This window comes from Amblyomma americanum, chromosome 10 (assembly GCF_052857255.1).
Source record: "Amblyomma americanum isolate KBUSLIRL-KWMA chromosome 10, ASM5285725v1, whole genome shotgun sequence".
Lineage (NCBI taxonomy): Eukaryota > Metazoa > Arthropoda > Arachnida > Ixodida > Ixodidae > Amblyomma > Amblyomma americanum.
This window is the reverse complement of record NC_135506.1, coordinates 101186549-101209309: the sequence shown is the minus strand read 5'-3', so window position 1 is coordinate 101209309 and position 22761 is coordinate 101186549. Positions and strand designations below refer to the sequence as shown.

The following is a 22761-nucleotide window of genomic DNA, read 5'->3' as shown; positions in this document are numbered from 1 at the left end:
ACAGTGCAAAAACATGCAGGCAGACAGTGGACGTGGGTGGGCGATGTTCCTGTTCATTGTCTCTGTGTGTTCGTCCTTAACGCTCTGAAGTTTTATATTTATAAAGACGAGCAAAAGTATTGCGCTATGAGGGTTAAGGTCGAGGCTGCTATGAAGTGAACGCTGTTAGTGCAGTCTCTCTGACACGGCCGTGGGTGTCATTATGGAATAGTTGTGGAGTTTCTGTGAACGTTTATCTGAGCTGGTTAGTTGCCATACATAAAAAAATAACCTGCCCAGATACTTAATATTTTCCTCTTGTCAGTGCTGACAAGTGCAGCTGGACATCGACAACCTTCGCCTTATATGAACATTTGCCAAAAGTATGCTGCTGTCAGCGCGCCCGCAGGTTTTGGGTGCCTATGATTCCAACATTTACCGGTGGTAGCAATTAACGATCGTGCCTCTGTCTGCTGCTTTAATTCAGGTTTGTTTCCGTTTTCCTTATTGTTTATTCATGAGCTCATCCGAACAGAGGCTAGTGAAACAATCATAACGAATACAATCGCATGAAATATTAAGAAGGTTATTCGGCAGTATACTACAGGCGACATCGTCGGGTGAATACGATATGCTCCTGAATCTCCCATGCCGCTGTGAAGTCGTAGTAAGTGGTTTTATTAAAATAATAATAGAAAGGAAGGAAAAGATTTTTACCTGCCCGGCATCTGCCATCGATACTGAAGCACCTGAGCTGGGGCAGCGGAAATTCTCCGCCAGGTAGTTACACGCAGTGAATGAACGCTCTGCGAGTTCTACTTTGGACGATTAACAACTGGACGCCCCGTGCTGTGCGCGTGTGTTTTAATACCTCCATCGTGAACTAATCACGCGCACAACCTGGACACATTCCTTACTGGGTAAATAGTTTGTGTATATTACTTCTCCCCCTATCCTCTCTTCCTGTCCCCTCACCTCTTCCATTTCATTTCTCCGCTGTGAAGCGTGAATGCTCAGATTCCCCAGCTGTTTTGTCGACCACTGGAGCAAACTTAGCTCTGTCGCATGAACTGGCTTGTCATACAAGTACGCGTTGTTTGACTTTGGCAGAGTAATCCGATCTTGATGCTTTCGAAACGCGTGAATATCAACCGCAAATGCAGCTTTTGCCATCACTTAATCGACGTGGCTTGCTAGTCGAAACAGTCGACGCCCTCGAAATTGAGACACTTTAACCCCAAGGCCAGTGTAGTCTTCCATTAAGTTAAAATCCACTTTTTAGCATGCGCTATGCTAGCATCTAGTTCTTTCTATAGTCAGATACAATTCAAGAACGTAAAAGCAAATTCCCCTCAAAGAACGCCGTTCAGCCAATGGTGTCAACCGGTTGACGTGATGTAGCTGATTATTAATTGAAACTATGGTCCATCCCCTGACACGTGAAAGCTCCCGCGGTGTGAGGCTAGCGAATACAAGTGGATTAGGCACGGCGTCATGCTGGTCACTCGACGCCGCTGACTGGAGGTCCCTCCATGAGGGGCGTTCGCTGCTTTGTTCTTGAGTTGTATCCTACATTGGTTCTACTTTCTCCCTGCAACTTTATGTTGAGATCAAATCAAATCAAATTTAATTCCGCAACAAAAAGTTCACGCCCGTTATCCAGCCTACATACAGGAAAAACGTACGTGATGTTTGTGTTTGGCAAACGCGCAAATGAGCATAGCATCTACGTACTTCGACCTTGGGACAAAGAGCAAACATGCAGTCAAAAGATAACCTTTGGTGCCCGGAGTATGTTCAAGAAGAGTACAGAGGACTGCTTATCTCTAAGCTCTATAAAACTCAGCCGCCTTAAGATCATAACCGCTCACTACTTGCAGATCTGACTCGGCGTGGCACGAGTGCCTACGCTGAAAGGGAACACCATCCGTACTCTTTATGCACTATCGGTTTTTGAGCTCGTCGCACGCACAGTGATGATTCCCTGAGGCGTTGTTTATCAGCGGGTTCAGAGTAAGCTTCACTCAAGGCAGTCAGCCGCCTTAAGATCATAACCGCTCACTACTTGCAGATCTGACTCGGCGTGGCACGAGTGCCTACGCTGAAAGGGAACACCATCCGTACTCTTTATGCACTATCGGTTTTTGAGCTCGTCGCACGCACAGTGATGATTCCCTGAGGCGTTGTTTATCAGCGGGTTCAGAGTAAGCTTCACTCAAGGCAGTCCGTTCTTGAATAGAAAAAGAAAAACAGGAAACGAGGTAAAGGTGAGCAATCTAAATAAATACACGGACTTCACGTAATACTGTACCGTTCCGTTATCTACCTAACCGGTGTGTTGCATGGAAAATTGTCACACCCATCAGCCTTGCGACCTGCAGGTCGCACTGACTGTAACCAGTTGGAGTTAGGCCAGGGACAGTAAACATGGATAACCACAAGGAATACGTTACACAATTTACAAGGGGGAGGGGGGTTAAGTGCACTTTATCGCCGTTTTGCATGCTATCACGTCCTTATCGCTGGAAGCCCGCACGTCTCAGACCTTTTTTCCTCAGCGTCTACCTGCGGTTGCTGCTGCTGCTGCTGCTTGACCGATGCCCGCTGCGCACTGCTTCGTGCGATGCTCGTGTTTTTGGAGACCTCTCGTCGTCTCCGCCGAGCTGATACGGGCGGCTCTCTCACTCGAACGCCGGAACGCGCCAAGAAAAGAGGCGGCGAGCAAAAAGAAAACCCTTCGCGATATGGCGCAAGGAGCCACCGCGCAGTGGGGTCGCTGGCTGCATCGCCCCACTTCCTTTCATTCTGCCGACAAGCCGGTCGCTGCCGACACCGACGTCGGTCTCACGACCAGCGTAGTGCGATCACGACCGTCGACACGTCTGTTGCCGTGCAGCTATCCGCTGGTTGGCACCACTGTCCTCGGCTTGCAGAAGATCTTCGAGGATCCGAGAAGTCCGGCGAGTCTATTGGTTTGTCGCGTCAGGGACAACGGAGTATTCGCGCTGTCTCTCCAGGCTCACGTGCGGCGGTAGCGGTCCTCCTGAAACCGGAGGTCGTACCATTGGTGAGTCACTATTCACCGTCACCTTGACGTCTGGTCAGGACGACGGAGTTTGCAGACGTATCTTCAGGCTCAGACACAGGTTCTACCGTCTGCTCATCATCTAACCTTTAGGAGCATCTGGCTGTGCTAGAGAAAAAAGGACGCCTTGGCAATTCCTGGGGGAGTTCAGGAGAGACCCCGGTGTGTACCTCAGATCCAAGGTGTGTTGAAGCACAACGTCAAGTCAGCGAACTACGAACACATACGACCAGGAAACTCTGTGCAAGTGATTCTTAAGTTGGTGTCAGGGGTCCATTGAAGAAAACTATCAATTTTTGCAGCTGCCGCCTTCTACAAACGTCATAAGATTCTGCTACAAAGCTAAACGCCGATGTGCAACGAGTCCTGAATCAGAGTGCAAAGAACTAAGTCGTGCGTGGTGCTTAGTAGCCACCCTTTTTGTTTGAACTGGAACTGACAGCACACACTTAGCCGCAGGCGGGACAATGCCCCGGCGTTGTCAGCTCAAGCACGCCACCTAACAGAAGATACTCGAATGAATGGCTGGGAAAAAAATTACCACATCAGTCGTTCATCAACGTATAGCGTATTCCAGCGCAGTTCTCTGCTGAACAAGCTGCCGTGGTCAATCAAACGACGTGGGAAGTTTCTTCCAAACCGGATCTGCGTCCTTTAATACAGCTGTAGTCAGTTTTAACGTCGTTCAATCTGAATCTTTCTTCGACGAGTTGCGAATTTGCATCAAGACAGTCGGAAGACATTTGCTAGCAAACCCACATTTTCCTGGAGTGGCTTACAAGTTTGAGCTAGAGGTACGCTGTCAGGATGGAAGTAGCTTGCAGACGTGCATTGACCGCTGCTACGACTGGGAACCTCTGGAACACCGTATCGTAATATAAGATATTACAATTTAGTTCCCGCAGTTGGCACCAAAAAGCAAAGAAGCGATTACAAGTGGACACCGCGCAGCGGTGTGAGGCATCATCGCTGGGTCAAGGAGCGAGTTCACAGAACGAAAACTTTCGCTTGCTGCTCTGTCCGCGTGGGTAAAACCCACCGAGCAAGCTTCTGCTGTTAACAAAAAAAAAAGGTAGTGTTGAAAAATTTTGGAGCGACGTGAAATCCGTTGCAGGCCAGCGACTATACCTCCCACCACCACTTTCCTCACATTGCGAAGCCATCTCGCATTATCCTCATAACCACTTCGACGACCACCAAAGAAGCTGGGCACGCTAGAAGCGAACCGAAGAAATACGCAACCAGAGCGCTTTCATCGATCATACCTCTGCATCTCGATGAAAGATTAAGCGAACTTCGCAAACAACACAGTTGCGCCACAAGGCTCGTAAAATTCAAAGTTCGCCCACCCGTTTGGCGTGCTACCAAGCTCGAACGGGGCCAGAAAAAGAGTCTGAGACTGATCGAACGTTAGAGGGAAGGGGGCGTGCCTCATCACAGCTGCGGCGAACCGACCTCACCCGCCCTGTAGCAACGCTGTGGGAAAGCCGAGACCCTTAACAACTGCTCTACCATCATCTCTGCTCTCTCTCTTTTGGCTGAGTTTTTTTTTTTGTCGCGTGTGTTGTGTTTCTTGTTACTGAGGCCTCTTCGCCACCTGCACGCGGCCTCCCCGCTCCAGCTGCGAGTCATGAACACTGGTCCCGAGGCGGACGCTCGATTGCTGCGCGTCTTGGACGAGCTCCGAGCGAGTGAGCCGTTTTTAGGAAGCGGTGAGTGACGTTCACAAAAGCGCGTGACCGGCGATTCTCGCAAGTGCTCGCACTGCGACATTTTGCTAGCTCTCTTCAGATACGTTAGGTAAATCAGGTCTGGCCTCGCACAGCCGCGCAATTATGTTGCACAATTCCGGGGAACTTTATAAATATAGATTTCGCTCTCTGCGCGCCTACAATGTCAACGTATGTGTATGAGGGTGGCTTGCACAAGGAGATTGCAGACTTCCGCGTGCGAATCAGAATCAAGGACGCGCTGGAATAGTAGACCAACGTGTATTCTTCCTTTCTTTCTTTCTTTCTTTCTTTCTTTCTTTCTTTCTTTCTTCTTTCTTTCTTTCTTTCTTTCTTTCTTTCTTTCTTTCTTTCTTTCTTTCCTTCTTTCTTTCTTTCTTCCTTTCTTTCTTTCTTTCTTCTTTCTTTCTTTCTTCCTTTCTTTCTTTCTTTTTCTTTCTTTCTTTCTTTCTTTCTTTCTTTCTTTCTTTCTTCCTTTCTTTCTTTTTTTTCGCGTCCTTGCTTCATTTTTTATTCCAACACCGAGCGCGTCCATGCAAATTTTTTGAACTTTGCGTGCGAACGTATCTCAACGGCGAAATGATATTACGAAATTAACCCGATGCAAATTTCCAGTACGGATTTTAAAAACAGCTTTTGATATAGGCCCTTCAACTCAATGCCGCATGCGTATGCTTATGCTTGAGTGGTTAGCTTCATAATAGAAGGCCACTTTGTTGAAGCAAGCACTGTGGCGTTCATGCCATCACAGATGTACTACTATTCTTATGCTGCTCTTTCGTATATATTTATATTGTTGGGGAAAAAGACGGGAAAGGTATAAGCACGGAGTCGGCGCTTAGTTACCTTTTTATCTTTACACATTTCTAATGAGCTAGGAGGAAAATGCACTCTTGGAATAACAGCCTTCGCGGCTGTGTGCAGCTCTCTGAGTTGCCTTTTAAGCTACAAACATTGCATTTTGCCTCCCCGCTGGCAGCGGTGCAAGTGCAGCTTCTTTCTCAATGTTTTATCCGGAATACTGCCTAGATAACTATGAGCACGGTGCACACAAAGTGAACAGGGGGGGGGAGTAAAACCTCAGGGTGCTTGCCAACGTTTCGACAAGGGGATTTGTTTTCGTCTGGGCAAATCGTTAATCATTGGCGGGGTTTCAGTAGGGCCTTCACTCCGAGGAGTGAAGATGTTAGCCCATGCGTTAGAACTTCATGCCCTGTCTGCTGTAACTTCTCACCACTCATTCACACCTTGCAACAGCGTCGCTTCATCGTATAGTTAAATTTTCTTTCAGATTCGTTTTACTGTCGCCGCTCCAGAGCAACTATGGAGCGGAAACAGGTTAACATGGGCGCCCATGCATCGGCTAGTGGTGTGCCATTAGTACAAAACGTTTTCTGACACGCATCATGTTCTACTATCGAGAAGGATCTGAAAATTTGTGTGCGTGCAATTGGAACCCCCTATTTCAGATAAATAACATGAGTGGCTTTAAAAACCTAACAAATTCACGCCCACCGAAAACTTCCAAGCTCACGAAATTTCAGCTGTACATCCTGAAGAACAAGCACGTTTATGCCAAAATAATTTATTTACCATTAAATCTGTTCCCACGAGAAACAAAAATAGCTACTGTGTTCTTTTATAAAACATTCAATCTCGTAAGGGACTAAAAAAGTTACAGAACCAGAAAGAACTTTCTAAGCGCACCGTAGAACTTCGGGACGACCATTTTTATTTGTGGCTTTTGGAACGAAATATCCGTATCATTATGTTCTGTTGGGGTTTAAGACGTAGCCGGCATCACTGACTTCTGAGAAACGGGTCGAGACGCTCCGAAAAAAATTTGAAAAGTTGCGTGCACAATCGTAGATGCTGTGTAGCAAAGGAATAGTGCCCCTGGTCTTTTACAGGGCAGACGCTTTTACGAAGCTAATTGTAAATGAGAAGAGAGAATAAGACCCCATTTGTACTCTTTAACTCTGAAGCGCAACCACACGAACGAAATTACTGCGGCTATCTATGCTCGCCGCGTATTTTCTTCCCCTGTCCTCTCCCCACTTGAACCCGTCGTCCTTGTGGAGTATTCCAAGCTACAGTTAGGTGCGCTATCCGAACCCTTAGTCGCTCCTTGCAGAAAGGAGCCGGAAACTTTTTAGCCCTTTCAAAAAGCGCATGTTATTTCGATTAATCGCAAATATTTTCGCAGCTAAATAGCACATTAACAGCTGAAGAAACTCGATTTGTTGGCGCACGTTAAAGATCCCTAGGTGGTCGAAATTATTCCGGAGCACTCCACTGCGGCACCTCTTTCTTCCTTTCTTCTTTCACCCCCTCCTTCATCCCTTCCCTTACGGCGCGGTTCAGGTGTCCAACGATATATGAGACAGATATTGCACCATTTCCTTTCCCCCCAAACCAATTATTATTATTATTATTATTATTATTATTATTATTATTATTATTATCATTATTATTATTATTGACTTTGCAACGCGAAGCACCGTCTAGTAATTTCCGGCCAGTATGTAAGCAACTGTTGCAAAGCCCCAAAATGATCGGAAAATGTGACGCAAAAATGTCAAATTTGCCAAATATTTACCCGAGGGATCAAGAATTAGTTTTTGTTCCAAAATATGCGGCGGCTGCGTTTTCATGGAGAAAAACGCTAAGGCGCCCGTGTGCTGTGCGATGTCAGTGCACGTTAAAGATCCACAGGTGGTCGAAATTATTCCGGAGCCCTCCACTACGGCACCTCTTCCTTCCTTTCTTCTTTCACTCCCTCCTTTATCCCTTACCTTACGGCGCTGTTCAGGCGTCCAACGATATATGAGACAGATACTGCGCCATTTCCTTTCCCCAAAAAACCAATTATTATTATTATTATTCCAAACGATGCGTATGAAGCAAGAGACACCCCCAAAGGATCTTTCGACTGGTGACAACATCTATCTGCATGAAAATGGCGACAGAAGTTCTGCCGAGCTCACTGCAATGGAGAATATGTATTGGGAATGCGGTCGTTAGCTGACAAAAAAGGCCTGCGATTTGCAATGTACGAAGAGTTACCCCTTCGAATAAAATAAATAAATACCTCATACTTAGCAATTCTGGACAAAAGCATTTTTTAACCGGAAAAAGTTCATGAACGCAATTTTTTCATATATTGTAAGATTTATCGATGACAATCACTATATCCGCAGATATCACGCCAACAGGCTTGCATTTTTTTTACTATTAACGTTTTTGCGATCGCCAACAGCATTCCTCACTGGTTTTGTGTGGCAGTTTTAATTGCTTCATGCCTAACTGCTTCAAAGAAAGATTTTTGGTACACATCACAGTAATGGACCATTACCATCAATATTTCCATAAAGTAGCTTAAAATTTTCCAGTATTCGAAATTTTTGTCCGAGAACGTTGGACACGGCTAGGTGAACATTAGGGTGAATATAGAGTGAATATAGAAGGTCTTCACAAATGCGTACAACGCATTTGTGTTCCGGTCCGTGATGTCAGGGCACACCTGATTGCTGGCAAGTTGCCCACTACCCTGCGGTACCTCCAGGTCTACGCTGCAAATGAGATGATTGGAAGCAAAAGGCCTAGCTTACATTGGGCTATACTGACTGCAAGTGCTCTTGTGTAGCCACACCTGGATAATTAATTGCGGCCGATCATTTGTGGCGCAATTCTGTTACCTGGTCTTGAGAATGCTAGCGCCTCCTTCCCATTACAAGGACTTGATATTCGGCCTGGATGCACATGCCCAGGTGGAGGGTTCTGGGAGCACGCATACAGTGTACAAAGAACGCAAACAGGCGCTCATTCTCCGCCCTTTTTACTGAGTTGGTTTTCCTCTTTCTTCAACACTTACGCTACCAAGCATCTCCTTTCCATTTCAGCAGAGGGCCAATATGTTCAGGGTTGGTGGGACGTTTCAGGCCACAGGGTGCGCTTTTAAGCATTATAGACGGGCACTTAGGAACCCTGTAAATCTACCAAGTTATCAGAGGTGAGAAGGATGCTTCTCCTACACCGTACAGATATAACGAGCTTCGGGGGTGTACAAAATGCGCCTCTGAATGGATCGAAAGCAGACCCTGCGGCCTAGGAACTTTTGACCAACCCTGTACTTAAGGAAGCAATGTATGACTCAACTGATTATTTCGTACATTCACACGCTCTCTGCATACGTTTGCTTAATCTCGTTAGTAAACGGATCGTATCGTTTTCTGTTCTCTTTTTAATGCAGCAGCCACACCAAAGGCCCAGTCCGTGTGCGGGGACCTACCGTCGAAGCCACCTGTAAGCAGTGAGAAAGAGCACGATGCTAACCAGACGCCATCCACCGGAACGAACGCATTGGCGCCCACGAGTCAGGCACAGGCCGGGACCAAAGACAGATCCTTCCTTCCTGTGCTGCTGGCTGCTTGCATCGCCTCCTTGGGGGGCATCCTTTTCGGCTACGACTCTGGTGAGTCCTCCTGGCTAAGCCATCGCTCTCGTGACGCCACGCTCGGCGGCTTAGTAATCAGCGAATAATCATTCCTTCGTTATAACCAATATTTTGTTATAATCAGTTTCATTATAACGAGGTTCGACTGTATACCGTTAATGAGCTGCTACCAATGTCATTTTTTAAATGCGAGAACCTTGCATGAGCTATTAGCCACGAAACCCGGCGTTGTTTTCGGCGTCCAGGAAAAGTGGTTTATAAAACCTCCCAATGACGTCATCAGAAAAGAGAATTTCTTCCGAAGGTGCGGGGAATTGAACCAAGGGCCTTCAGTTTGCGAGGCGAGCACGCAGCCCATAGGGCACAAAACCGCTTCGATTGTTGGCGAATGAACCTGAACCTAGCGTATGCGTTGCCTTACGACTATATGCGAATGAGTAGGTGTGTCATTAGGAAGGAGGGAAAAATATAATTTAAAAAAATTAATGCTTTCGCCTTCAAAACACGTAAGTAGTCTTAAATGCCCTTAGACTTGCAAGTTCTTTGCAAGGATTCTATATATTACACACACTATGGGTAGAGCACCATACGCGAAATTCGGGGTTTGTGGGTTCATATGTTGTGAACGTTATGTTTCGTGGAAAGACGGTTTTCCGTGCGTCGACCTCTGAGACCGATTCCCCGCTTTGCGGAAACATTCGGACTTATTTATTACCGTCTGTGCCCTTCGAGGAGGGCGCCCCGCGTCCCCCTGCGCCACGCAAGGCCGCTCTCCCTGGAGAGCATCTCTCAACGCCGGAGTCCCCGAGTGGCGAGAGGGGAGGTGTCTGGCGGCTCAGACCGTGGGAGCGACGAGACAACGGCGAAAGCGTCAGTAGCAAAACGAACCTTGTACGCATCGAACCTGTTTGTAAGCTGTCTCTTTTACCCAGTATTAAATTCAGTTGTTCTTCGTTCATCGGTTGCTTACTCTTCAACGACCGTCAACGTATTCACGACATTTTATACAAAAGTTTTGGTGCCGAAACCCGGGACGGGAAGTGAAGAGACGAAATTGCGAACAACGAACCGTGGATATTCGCCTTATTGTGGCCTGTCATCTCAACAGATCCAACGCTGCTACATGAAGTCGTCTCATCCTTTGGTTATTTGAAGCAATTCCGGTGATCCACAACGGTACTGGTACAACGATGGAGCACATCTGCAAGAAGCGAAAGGTATTGCGCACTCAAGTAACGAAGCTTATCAAGGAATGCCTCGAGCGTCTAGATCGGCTAACTCAGAGCGATGCTAGTGTCTTGCACGCTCGACTAATGTCTCTCCATGCTGAGCTCAACGCTGTGAACAGTCGTTTCGAGGAGATACTGGATGATGATCAGGCCGAGACGGAATACGAGCAGATTTTCGAATACAACGATCGCATCGTAACCGTCTTGGCAAAGCTGCAACAGTGTATCTCCAACCCGACTGGAAACCCACCAACGACTCAGCACGAGAATAACGCCGCTCAGGCCACAACGACCTCCAAGATTAGGCTCAAACTGCCAAGGCTGGAGCTCACGAGATTCAGCGGACGGCGACACGACTGGCAGCCCTTCTGGGAAGTGTTCGAACAAGTAGTCGACAAGAACGAAGAACTGTCATCTGTCGACAAGTTCCACTACCTGAGGGCATCGGTCACAGGTGACGCCGCTGCTGCACTCGCCGGACTTCCACCAACCGCACGGTGCTACAGCGACGCCGTAGAGCTCCTCAAGAAGCGCTTCGGCAACGAAGAGCTCCTAATCCAAGAGCATATGAAGAAGCTGATTGATATACAGCCAGTTCGCTCTTCGGACGACGTACGCGGACTTCGTCGCCTGTACGATACTCTGGCTGCGCACATCAAGGGCTTGGAGACACTGGGTCAAAGGCATGACTCCTACAGCTCACTGCTCATGCCGATTGTGCAACGAGCTTTACCAACGGACATCCTTCTCGACTACAGCCGTCAATGCCTCATCGCGACAACTAGCTCCTCGGACGAGGACGAGGAATCAACGACCGACGACGCTTCGGAAAGCTCTAACGACACTAAAAAAGGTACTGTGACGTCCTTTTCACGCCTTATTGCTTTCCTGAGGGTCGAAGTGGAAAGTCGAGAAAATCTGGCTGCATTAAGGAACATGGATATAACTAAAAGCGCTAATGACAGTCGAAAGGAGAAAACGAAGCCGCCTTCCAAAAAGATGAATAAGACTTTTTCGACCGCTGCAGCCCTGCACCAAAATATAACGAAGGAAGGCTGTTTCTTCTGCAAGGCTGAGGAGCATCAGACGCATGAATGCGATGCACAGAAAAGCATAGACGAAAAGAAACAACTTCTACAAGCGGCAGGAAGATGCTTTAAATGTACACGAAAAGGGCATCGTTCAAGAAATTGTAATGTGTACATGAAATGCATGAAGTGCGGGAAGAGACACGCTACCTCAACATGTGACCCTTCCTACTTGGTAGCTCGCAAAAGAGAAGCAGCTAATGGAGTCACAAACGCACAGGTTAGCCTTGAAACGTCGACAACAGGATCCGAATCCGCTCCCATGAGGACCGTCTTACTGCAAACGGCGGCAGTTAACTGTGGTGGCCAAAAAACCTGGACGCAACTGCGAGTCCTTTTCGATGGCGGAAGCCAACGCTCGTACATCACATCGGAAGCGTCGAAAAGAATAGGATGCAGACTTCTCGGAGAAGAAATGCTGACCGTGGGGGTCTTTGGCGGTCACCAAGAAGAAAAATTATTCAGGCGAGTTATGGTCAAGGTGAAAACTAAAAAGGGGAAAACTTGCGAACTGGAGGTTCTGGAGACAGACGTAATTTGCGATCAGTATATCCCAACCCCACCCGTGACACTGACGGACAGGCTGAGAATACTCGGCTACGAACCCGCCGATTTTACCAACGACGGAGGGCCTAGAAACATTGGGCTTTTAATAGGTTCCGATCACATTTGGGAGCTAACGACCGGCCGATCCACAAAGATCGACGGAAAACTGAGAGCCGTTGAAACAGCTGTTGGTTGGACCATTCAAGGACCAGTTCAAGGCATAGACGAGGGGCCCCACTGCATGCAAACGATCACCCTGCGAACCTCGGTCACGGAAATAAGCACAACTGACATATTGACGAAATTCTGGACATTGGAATCGATTGGGATAAATGACAATGAGGCAAAGACCGGAAAAAATGCTGCTGTGGAGTTTTTTGAGGACACGGTACAGCTGAAGGGGGGTCGTTATGAGGTAGCCCTCCCCTGGAAACCTGTTACGGCTTTAGAGGATAACAGAGAGGTTGCTCTCAGACGCCTACACCAGCTGACAAGACGCCTGCAGAACTCTCCAGAGCTATTGAATGATTATGATGCGGCTATAAGACAGTACAGCGCACTGAATATGGCAGAGATCGTCGAAACCAACGACAGTGGCGCAAACACTGTATATCACATGCCGCATCAGGCTGTAATCCGCGGCGCTCACAAGCTGCGTGTTGTTTTTGACGCCTCGTCTCACAACAGGTCAGCAAAATCTCTGAATGACAACCTGGAAAGTGGTCCAAATTTAACGGCCGACCTTGTGGGCATGCTGCTCAACTTCCGCAGGCATAAGATAGCTCTCGTAGCTGATATCGAGCAGGCGTTTTTACAGATCTCAGTGAGACCGGAGGACAGAGATGCCCTGCGTTTTTTGTGGTACGAAACGAAGCCTGAGCCAGGTGGTCCACTTCCACCAATTCTGACGTGGCGCATGAAACGAGTTCCATTCGGGACGACTGCCAGTCCGTTTTTGCTCTCTGCCACTCTCCAACATCACTTAAAGAACACGGAAGAACAGTTCCCGATCACTGCTAGTCGACTGCAACGCAGCCTTTATGTCGATGACATACTGATGGGAGCCGAAAACGAACAGGCCGCATTGAATCTCTACAACGAGGCAAACGCCATTTTCGGAGCGGCCTCGATGCAGCTGCACAAATGGGCATCTAACAGTGAAAAGCTTTGTCAGAGATTTCAGCAAGACTCGAAGGGAGCCAAGCCGCTGGGTTATCTATCAGGAGTGTTGAAGGTGTTGGGCCTCACGTGGGAACCAAGTACCGACTTGCTAACATTCTGCCCCTGCACCGATAGAATCTCCACGGCAGAACCACCCACCAAACGATCCGTCCTACAAACCACAGCACGGATTTACGATCCCCTAGGGTGGCTATCCCCTTTCATTGTACGAGCGAAGGTACTATTTCAACAACTTTGGCGCCTGAATATCGAATGGGATGATGCCCTGCCCGAAGGAATTGCAGCGGAGTGGTCAAAGTGGCTTGACGAACTGTCTTACCTCCCCGAGGTCAAGGTGCCGCGATACTACAAGGCAAAAGCAGGTGGAGACGCAGCAACCAGTTTGCACATTTTTGCAGATGCGAGCCCAGTCGCCTATGGAGCGGTCGCCTACCTGACGACAGATGGCGAGGAAGGTAGTGCGACAATACTAATAAGCAAATCTAAGGTCGCTCCAATTAAGGAACTTACCCTAGCTAGGCTGGAGCTAACGGCATGCCTGCTGGCTGCGCGATTAGGTCGCTACATTCTCGGCCAGTTAGAGGAACCTCCCCAAAATGTCCATTTGTGGACAGACTCAACCATCGCATTGCATTGGATTCAGGGGAACGCCGATCGCTGGCAGCAGTTTGTACGCAATCGCGCGGTCGATATTCAGAGGCTGACTGGAGAATTTACCTGGAAGCATTGCCCAGGAAAGGAGAATCCTGCAGATCTCCTTACCCGCGGTCTACCCGCGCAGAAGCTGTCGAATAACGAGCTTTGGTGGACGGGTCCACGATGGATCTGCATGGAGGAATGCTACTGGCCTCAGTGCGGAATCGCGCCTACATACACCGAGGCGGAGCTGGAGCGAAGAAGGGAAACGAAGGCACTACCCGCCGCCGCAACCACACCGGCAGCGGACGCCTTGACGGAAATGCGACATTTCAGTTCCTTCTCACGCTTGGCTCGAGTGACCGCCTGGGTGCTGCGATTTGTCGCGAAAATACGACGCCAAAAAAGCGAATCCGGACCACTGACAACGGAGGAGCTAAAGAGGTCAGAGGAATACTGGATTCTTCATGAACAACAGACTAGATTTGCCAACGAAGTAGAGTGCGTACGAAAGAGCCAGAGAATCCCCTCAGACTCACCGCTGAAAAATGTGTCCTTGCAGCTCGACAGTCACGGTGTTCTTAGAGTGCACGGAAGGCTTCAACAGAGCCAACTGACTTATGACAGCAAGCACCCTATCATTCTGCCTAAACACAGTGACTTGTCCATGCTTATAGCCAAACAATGCCACCGACAAGTGCTGCATGGAGGCATCCGCGATACTCTGACTCAACTCAGAGAAAAATTCTGGGTGATTGGCGCAAGACAGCTGGTAAAGAAAATAGTCAAGGAGTGCGTTATCTGTCAGCGCTACCACGCACAACCACCCAACGAGGTCTGCGCACCACTTCCAAGGGACAGAATAACAGAGGCTCACCCGTTTCAAGTGACTGGAGTTGACTTCACCGGTCCTTTACTTGTCAAGGGGAATGGTGCGTCAAAGTGTTACATCGCTCTGTTCACTTGTGGCGTCACCCGAGCGCTCCACCTTGAATTGGTGAGTGACATGTCTACACTCTCCTTTGTTTTGGCTTTCCGCCGATTTATCGCCCGACGAGGTGTACCTCATACTGTCTACAGTGATAATGCACTTACCTTTAAGAAGGCAAGCAAGGACCTAGCTACTCTTTGGAGCATTATCAGAAGCGACGAAGTGAAAAACTACTTCGCGAACAGCCGAGTTGAGTGGAAGTTCATAGTGGAACGCGCGCCTTGGTGGGGCGGCTTCTACGAACGACTTGTCGGCCTGACAAAGAAAGCCTTAAAGAAAACGCTAGGAACAAGTTGTCTCAATTTTGAACAGCTCACCACAACGCTAATTGAAGTGGAAGCCATCCTCAACTCTCGTCCACTCACGCACGTACACACTGAAGCAAACGAACCTCAGCCGCTATGCCCGGCATCGTTTCTCACCGGCAAGAGGCTGACCTCACTGCCAGATGTGCCGCATGTCGAATTGAATGCCATTACTGGTGCGAACCTACGGCAAATGTTCACGAACAGGTCTCGACTGCTGCGCGGATTCTGGCGGCAGTGGATGAATGAGTACTTGAAGGAATTGCAAGCATCACAGTTTCACCGAAAGAACCCCACCCGGAGTCTACAGGCAGGCGATCTTGTGCTGCTTAAAGAATCTCTTCAGCCAAGACAGCTCTGGAAGATGGCACTAATTGACGCGACCTTTCCCGGGCGTGACGGGCGAGTGCGGTCATGCATCGTGCGACTTCCCGGAGGAGCAACCCTGCGTCGTCCAGTTCAACTGCTCTATCCGTTAGAGCTTGTGAAGTGAGTGTGGCTGTGAAATGTCAGTGCCATTTCGGGCGGGAATGTGTTGTGAACGTTATGTTTCGTGGAAAGACGGTTTTCCGTGCGTCGACCTCTGAGACCGATTCCCCGCTTTGCGGAAACATTCGGACTTATTTATTACCGTCTGTGCCCTTCGAGGAGGGCGCCCCGCGTCCCCCTGCGCCACGCAAGGCCGCTCTCCCTGGAGAGCATCTCTCAACGCCGGAGTCCCCGAGTGGCGAGAGGGGAGGTGTCTGGCGGCTCAGACCGTGGGAGCGACGAGACAACGGCGAAAGCGTCAGTCGCAAAACGAACCTTGTACGCATCGAACCTTTTTGTAAGCTGTCTCTTTTACCCAGTATTAAATTCAGTTGTTCTTCGTTCATCGGTTGCTTACTCTTCAACGACCGTCAACGTATTCACGACATTTTATACATCATAAGCCTGTGGCAGCATGTGGCTGCTTTTTCTCCTACTTGCTAATCCATTATCTTTGAGCCGTAAGTAATTACACTCTCAATTAACCAGTAATCAGCACCACAAAACTAGGAGTAAAAAGAATAAGATTTCCATATTCTTTTCTTCATTTCGGTGACTGTTCATATCCTTCACAGGACACCCTATGGTATAGATTTGTGTATCCTTTCGAAATCCGAGCAAAAGTTCTGTTTCTTGACGGAAATCAAAATCCATTTTGTATATCTTTCTTTGTAGGTCTTCAAACGCGGCAGTCAAATTTTTTGTCGTTCACTGTATTCGGTAGATACGCAGCAAAAAAAAAAAAACACATTTAAATCAAGACTACGAAAAATCTCCTGTGAATTGAATTGAAGTTGTTGCCGTGGATACAGGGGGAGTTGGTAAAAAGCATAAACATTGCATTTGTTTGGTCACCGTGAGTAAAAAGCTGATGAGTAGCTCCCTTAGCTGCCGCGATTAATGACATCATTTCTGGTTCGCGAAAACATGCTCAAAGCGTCCCCCTGGCAGCTCTACACGTAACTAGAGGGTCGTAGGGCGAGCACTCTGTGGTTTGAAATCACATTCAGGCATCGCGGGCAGAGCATTTTCTGCAACGATGGAAGAAAAAACAAACAAGTCTGCTGTCTAATTGCATGTCAGGTTGGAGTGTGACGGGAACATGACACACATATATTACGCGCCGTTGCTTCGCGTATTCTGTAGGGGCGCAAAACTATCTTGCTTTTGCCATAGCCTTGATCGCCATCGCTTCGGCGAAGATGGTTACGACGCCTGTCTACTCGATTTTTTTTCATCTATTCATTCTTTCAGCCTTTTCTATCTGTACGAGGCAGCGATAATGTACCCGTCGAAACCAGTCAGCAGGGCCGGGCACATTACTTTTCTTTTTTTTCATTCAACACCCCCCCCCCCCCCCCAACACACAGACACACTTCACTAACTGCGGCTGCTACGGTCTAAATGACGTGCCCTTCGAGCGCGACCTATTCTTTGTTTCCTCGAGGCGACATTACCTTTGTTACTTCTTAGAGATGTTAAGGCATCCAAGTAGAATTCACGCTATGTGTTAGCCACGGGCCTTCGACTGAGCAGTCCTCAATAGTGCATGGTCGTGCCTGTCGATATTGCAGTGCTTTGATAGCGATGCGCTGCGGTAAGATGGCGTTATTGGTTAATGTAAGTATCATCGTCATTTTCGCCCTTACCACCGCATTTCCCTAGCCGTGACCAGCTCTATACCAGCAGACCTCCTAATCTCTTCCCTCCGGCAGACCTTTTGATCGCCCACATCAATGGAATGATAAAGGGGTTGAAGAAAGGACCGCACTTAAAAAACAGAAGCAACTCATGACTGAGTAATGCGTGCCTTTGAAGCACAGCGTTTAGTTCGGAGTGTGTGTCTGTGTGTCTGCATGTGAAGAAGAGGGAGAGAGTGAGAATAAATGAATAATGAATGAATGAATGAATGAATGGTAGCCTGAAATTCCTGCCGAAATAGATTCTTACAGCAATCTCAAGCACTTGCCATGGACATCACAGGCATTTCAGCAAAAAAGAGCCAATTTTACGAATTCCAAGACTACGTTTTCTCGTTTCGCGAAGTAGTGGTGACAGTAATGTGCTACATGTACCACACCCTACCCGCTTGTCTCACGAGAGAATTCACTCCCAGGGAAACCTTGATCACATGTGCTACACGGTCGAAAGGGTGAGCTTTGCCCCGGGTCCGCCTGGTGTTTACAGCACAAACCACATCTTTGGCAACGTTAAAGATTTTTTCCAGAACCGCTATGCGGTAACGACATCCAAATTAGCTCTCTCCCTCCTTGGGCAAGTTTCGTCGGCCGTGAATGTTCGCCACTTCAGGTTCCCGAGAGCATTTAGCTTTTAGTCACGTGCTCTTTCTTTCATGAGGAATTAAAGTTGACTGACTGACTGACTGACTGACTGACTGACTGACTGACTGACTGACTGACTGACTGACTGACTGACTGACTGACTGACTGACTGACTGACTGACTGACTGACTGACTGACTGACTGACTGACTGACTGACTGACTGACTGACTGACTGACTGACTGACTGACTGACTGACTGACTGACTGACTGACTGACTGACTGACTGACTGACTGACTGACTGACTGACTGACTGACTGACTGACTGACTGACTGACTGACTGACTGACTGACTGACTGACTGACTGACTGACTGACTGACTGACTGACTGACTGACTGACTGACTGACTGACTGACTGACTGACTGACTGACTGACTGACTGACTGACTGACTGACTGACTGACTGACTGACTGACTGACTGACTGACTGACTGACTGACTGACTGACTGACTGACTGACTGACTGACTGACTGACTGACTGACTGACTGACTGACTGACTGACTGACTGACTGACTGACTGACTGACTGACTGAGCACTGCAGTATTTGCAAGGATTGTGCACCAAGTTTTTCAAGCGTAAAGATTCTTAGCAGAAGCAGATATTGCAAACCACACGTGAAACTATAGAGGCCTATTACAAGGAAAAAAAAAAACTGGGTCATATTTCGTTAGCGATGCTTCAGTTTTACTATACAACGCAGAAAAGACGTTTCTTTCATTTTTTTGTGATAAATGTGCGGTACATATTTCTTGTTTTCTTGCATGGTGTGCGCCTACGCTGGTCTGAAGGTATTCAAGCTGTGTATGCGTCGCTAACTAAACAGTTGTCAGTCAGCGCCATGTTAGTTCTTTTTATTTCATCCTTCCTTCCTTGTTTAGCCTGTACCGCTGAGCTGGAAAGCTAGGAACTTAAATCTGCAATGCCAACTAGCCTAACAACTGACTCTACTGAACGATTTGCCTTGGCAACCATCTAGATGTCGCATAATAGCACGATGTCCGAGAGTGATATTAGTCGGTTACCGTGTCAGTTAGTGATATGTAGATGCGCGCACTTGCTTGCAAGGCCTGCGCCGACTACAACGCATTCGAACGCAAGTGATATACGAGAAGTATGGCGTGCACGTACAGGACGATCCTGTCGAAGATAACTCGGCTCTGCAATCATTCCTTTTCCGAGCATATCGAACAGCCCTGGTCTTTACCGAGAGTGATACAAAAAAACTCCGTCTCTTCCCCGGGAAATTATTCAACCAGGAAGCGACCTTAACGGGTAAACACCGGTTCTCTGACGTGACACTGACGAGCGAAACCAAATGCACAAAAGCACGAAGTCACAATATGTCGTGATCCCGGGACCAATTTAAATCGTAGTGGCGACGTTCAATGCGTGCGACCGCCCTAATCACGGGTTGCCTACGCAACGACAAAACAGGTCTGCGGGGTCGCCTTGGGTTACGGGCGCGTTCACGCGGCCTCGCAAGAGCGATCGTCGTAACACGTTAATAGCTCCGATGCCAGAGCACAAGGAACCGAGCAGGTTTTCGAAGGATGCCACGCTTACGGTTGCAGCCTCCCCCTTACGCCCCTTACCTTCCCATGGTATACAGATTGCTGTCGAAGATGTTTACAATCCGTGTTCTTCCTGCGTGATCTCTCCGGTTCAGATGACATGACTGCGTACGGAAGCATTAATCTTCCTCGTGTTTTTCTTGCTGTTTTTCATCCTGGTGTGTGTGTGGGGGGGGGGGGGGGGGGTATAAAATTGGTTACGCACGTGCTGGCCCGCTTTAGCGCAGCATATACAAGTACGTAGAGTCGTGCACTAGGAAGAAGAGAGGTTATCTAACAAGCATTATTCCGTTTGCACGTTATAACAAGTATTGCCGAGGCACAAACAGCCTCTTATTCTCAAGTAGCGCGCAATTATTCGTGTCCCGAAGGTTTTGCATGGACGATCAGTTGCCCCGCTATTCCGGGATGATTCTTTCCGGAGGTTGCGCCTCCTGGGGCCGCTATACACTTTAGCCGAGCTTGTGTGCCTTCGTGCGTATGTGGCCAGTGTCGCATACGCCCACCCTTTCCATTCACAACCTTACCTTTCCTCTTCGCACCGGTGATGTCACCTGGCGTCGTTCATCTCCCGCTTCTCCGCGGTGATATTTTAAAATAATGATCTGTGTGGTTATGCGCTTTTTAAGTAGGGGAACAGTTGACATTTACTTCCACCTGACGCCCTGACAATAAAAATTCTTGGACTAAGAAAATGTGATGCAACAGTACTTTCTTTTGTACCCGCGTTTCTTCGGCTCTGTAGAAATTTAACGGAAAATATTCTCTTTGAAACTAAAAAGTTTATCCTTAAGACCCCCTCCCGACACCTCCCTTGCACGCCTTCGTAACCGCTTGGTTCTTTTGTAACACTTGCGTCCGCAATGCTTTGGAGTCAGACCGGGGCTTACATCCACACTCCACTGACTGAATCCCCCGCTCGCCTCCTAAGCGAGGAAAGGAAAGAAACACCGTAATTCTTGTAAACGCTCGTATATGAGAATTCAGACAGATGGTGTAAAAGTCAAAGGGCTCACAGACCCACTGTGCGTGCAGGAAATGTTTGTAGTATCTGGATTTTTATTATTAACCTTGTATTTCACGATTTATTCAGGGTCATCATAATCTGTTTGTTACTACAACCGGACAGTACCCATCACTCTTCTTCGAGCACGAATTCCTTGGTTATTCGGCCCATCCCTTAAAGGCACTTCTGCATTTTTCCGCGCGCCCCCGCCGCGGTGGCTCAGTGGTTAGGGCGCTCGGCTACTGATCCGGAGTTCCCGGGTTCGAACCCGACCGCGGCGGCGGCGTTTTTATGGAGGAAAAACGCTAAGGCGCCCGTGTGCTGTGCGATGTCAGTGCACGTTAAAGATCCCCAGGTGGTCGAAATTATTCCGGAGCCCTCCACTACGGCACCTTTCTCTTCCTTTCTTCTTTCACTCCCTCCTTTATCCCTTCCCTTACGACGCGGTTCAGGTGTCCAACGATATATGAGACAGATACTGCGCCATTTCCTTTCCCCAAAAACCAATTATTATTATTATTATTATTATTTTTCTGCATGGTATTCTTTTCTCATCTGCACTTACCATTTTTGCTTACAATGCACGCACGCACACAAACACACCGATGGGTGCGGAACCACCGAGTTTCTCTCGCCTTATCGTTACCTTACCCATTACAATACCAGAAGTTATCCAATAATCGGCGCCTTGTTTTCATTTTTCATGCAGTGTATGCTGAAATCAGTTCATTTAGTTTATTTAATCAATTGAACATGTTGATTCAATGTGCACGAGCTCGGAAAACAGAGACGAGAGCTCTTTTTTTTTTACCGCCGCGGTGGCTCAGTGGTTAGGGCGCTCGGCTACTGATCCGGAGTCCACGGGTTCAAACCCGAATGCGGCGGCTGCGTTTTTACGGAGGCAAAACGCTAAGGCGCCCGTGTGCTGTACGATGTCAGTGCGCGTTAAAGATCGCCAGGTGGTCGAAATTATTCCTGAGCCCTCCACTACGGCACCTCTTCCTTCCTCTCTTCTTTCACTCCCTCCTGTATCCCTTCCCTTACGGCGCGGTTCAGGTGCCCAACGATATATGAGACAGATACTGCGCCATTTCTTTTCCCCCCAAAACCAATTATTAGCTCATTTTTTTCCTTCCTTTCTTCTTTCGCTCCCTCCTTTATCTCTTCCCTTACGGCGCGGTTCTGGTGTCCAACGCTATATGAGACAGATACTGTGCCATTGCCTTTCCTCAAAAAACCAATTATTAATTATTTTAAATGTTCTTCCCTCCCTCTTGCCTTGATACACTGCGTATCTAGGGCGTTGTCATCTTTAATTTCTGGATAATATCCGGGGCGCTGCTGCAGCTGAGGGAGACCTTCGATCTGTCCTGCGTCGTCCAGCAGCTGGTGGTGGGGAGCCTGTTCCTGAGCGCTTTCGTCGCATCCTTCTTCGGAGGTGAGCGCACGCCGTGACTAATCGGCCGTTTTATAATTGCCCTGGCGGACAGTTTCATGGGGCAGCTTTGATGGTAGTGACCGCGAAGCTCGTGGGGCGGAGTTTGCAAATTCGGATAGTGTTGAGCGGTGACAGCTCTCTAATCTAGAATTAAAGCACGGAGTTCAATTTTGTGAAAAGTGAATTAAGACAGAATGCCTGAATGTCAGTTTCTTTGAGAAAGTTATCTCATCATTGAATATTCTCTCCTTAGTGATCGAAGTTCAGTGAGTAGAGAGAAAGAAAGAAAGACAGAAAGGCAGGGTGGTTAACTAGACAGCGCCCGGTATGCTACCCTACACGTGGGAAGGGGAACGGAGGGAGAGAAAGAGAGGGGAGAGAACAAAGGGAGATGATCACTTTTCCACATGTCCGTTGTCCATTACTTGAAGGGTACACAAGGCACACACTGATAGTTCACAATCTCACTCAGTCCTGAGTCCTTCAAGAACTTGAAAAGTGCCTTCAAAGCTGTCCTCTGCGATGAAGGCTTACTCCAAGGACCCAGAATCTTGGCTTCAGTAAGGGGCCGAGGATCTAAACTGCGGAGTGTTGCAGCCAGGAGTGCACGCTCACGCTGAAACCGAGGGCAGTTACAAAGAAGG

The 22761-nt window shown here is 48.2% G+C and overlaps 1 protein-coding gene across 2 annotated transcripts in view; it reads left to right on the top strand.

Annotated features, from left to right (window-relative positions):
* The window catches only part of LOC144107737 (solute carrier family 2, facilitated glucose transporter member 10-like), a 66772-nt gene that overhangs the window by 28908 nt on the left and 15103 nt on the right, over positions 1 to 22761 (top strand). Inside the window, exons 1-3 of one of the 2 annotated variants that reach the window (XM_077640888.1) lie at positions 3438 to 4776; positions 9047 to 9269; positions 22002 to 22117. In XM_077640888.1, the coding sequence (XP_077497014.1) occupies positions 4695 to 4776; positions 9047 to 9269; positions 22002 to 22117 (421 nt within the window). In that variant the 5' untranslated portion in view covers positions 3438 to 4694. Of the gene's footprint in view, positions 1 to 3437; positions 4777 to 9046; positions 9270 to 22001; positions 22118 to 22761 lie in introns of those variants that run through there. The other variant, XM_077640889.1, reaches the window with a different exon arrangement.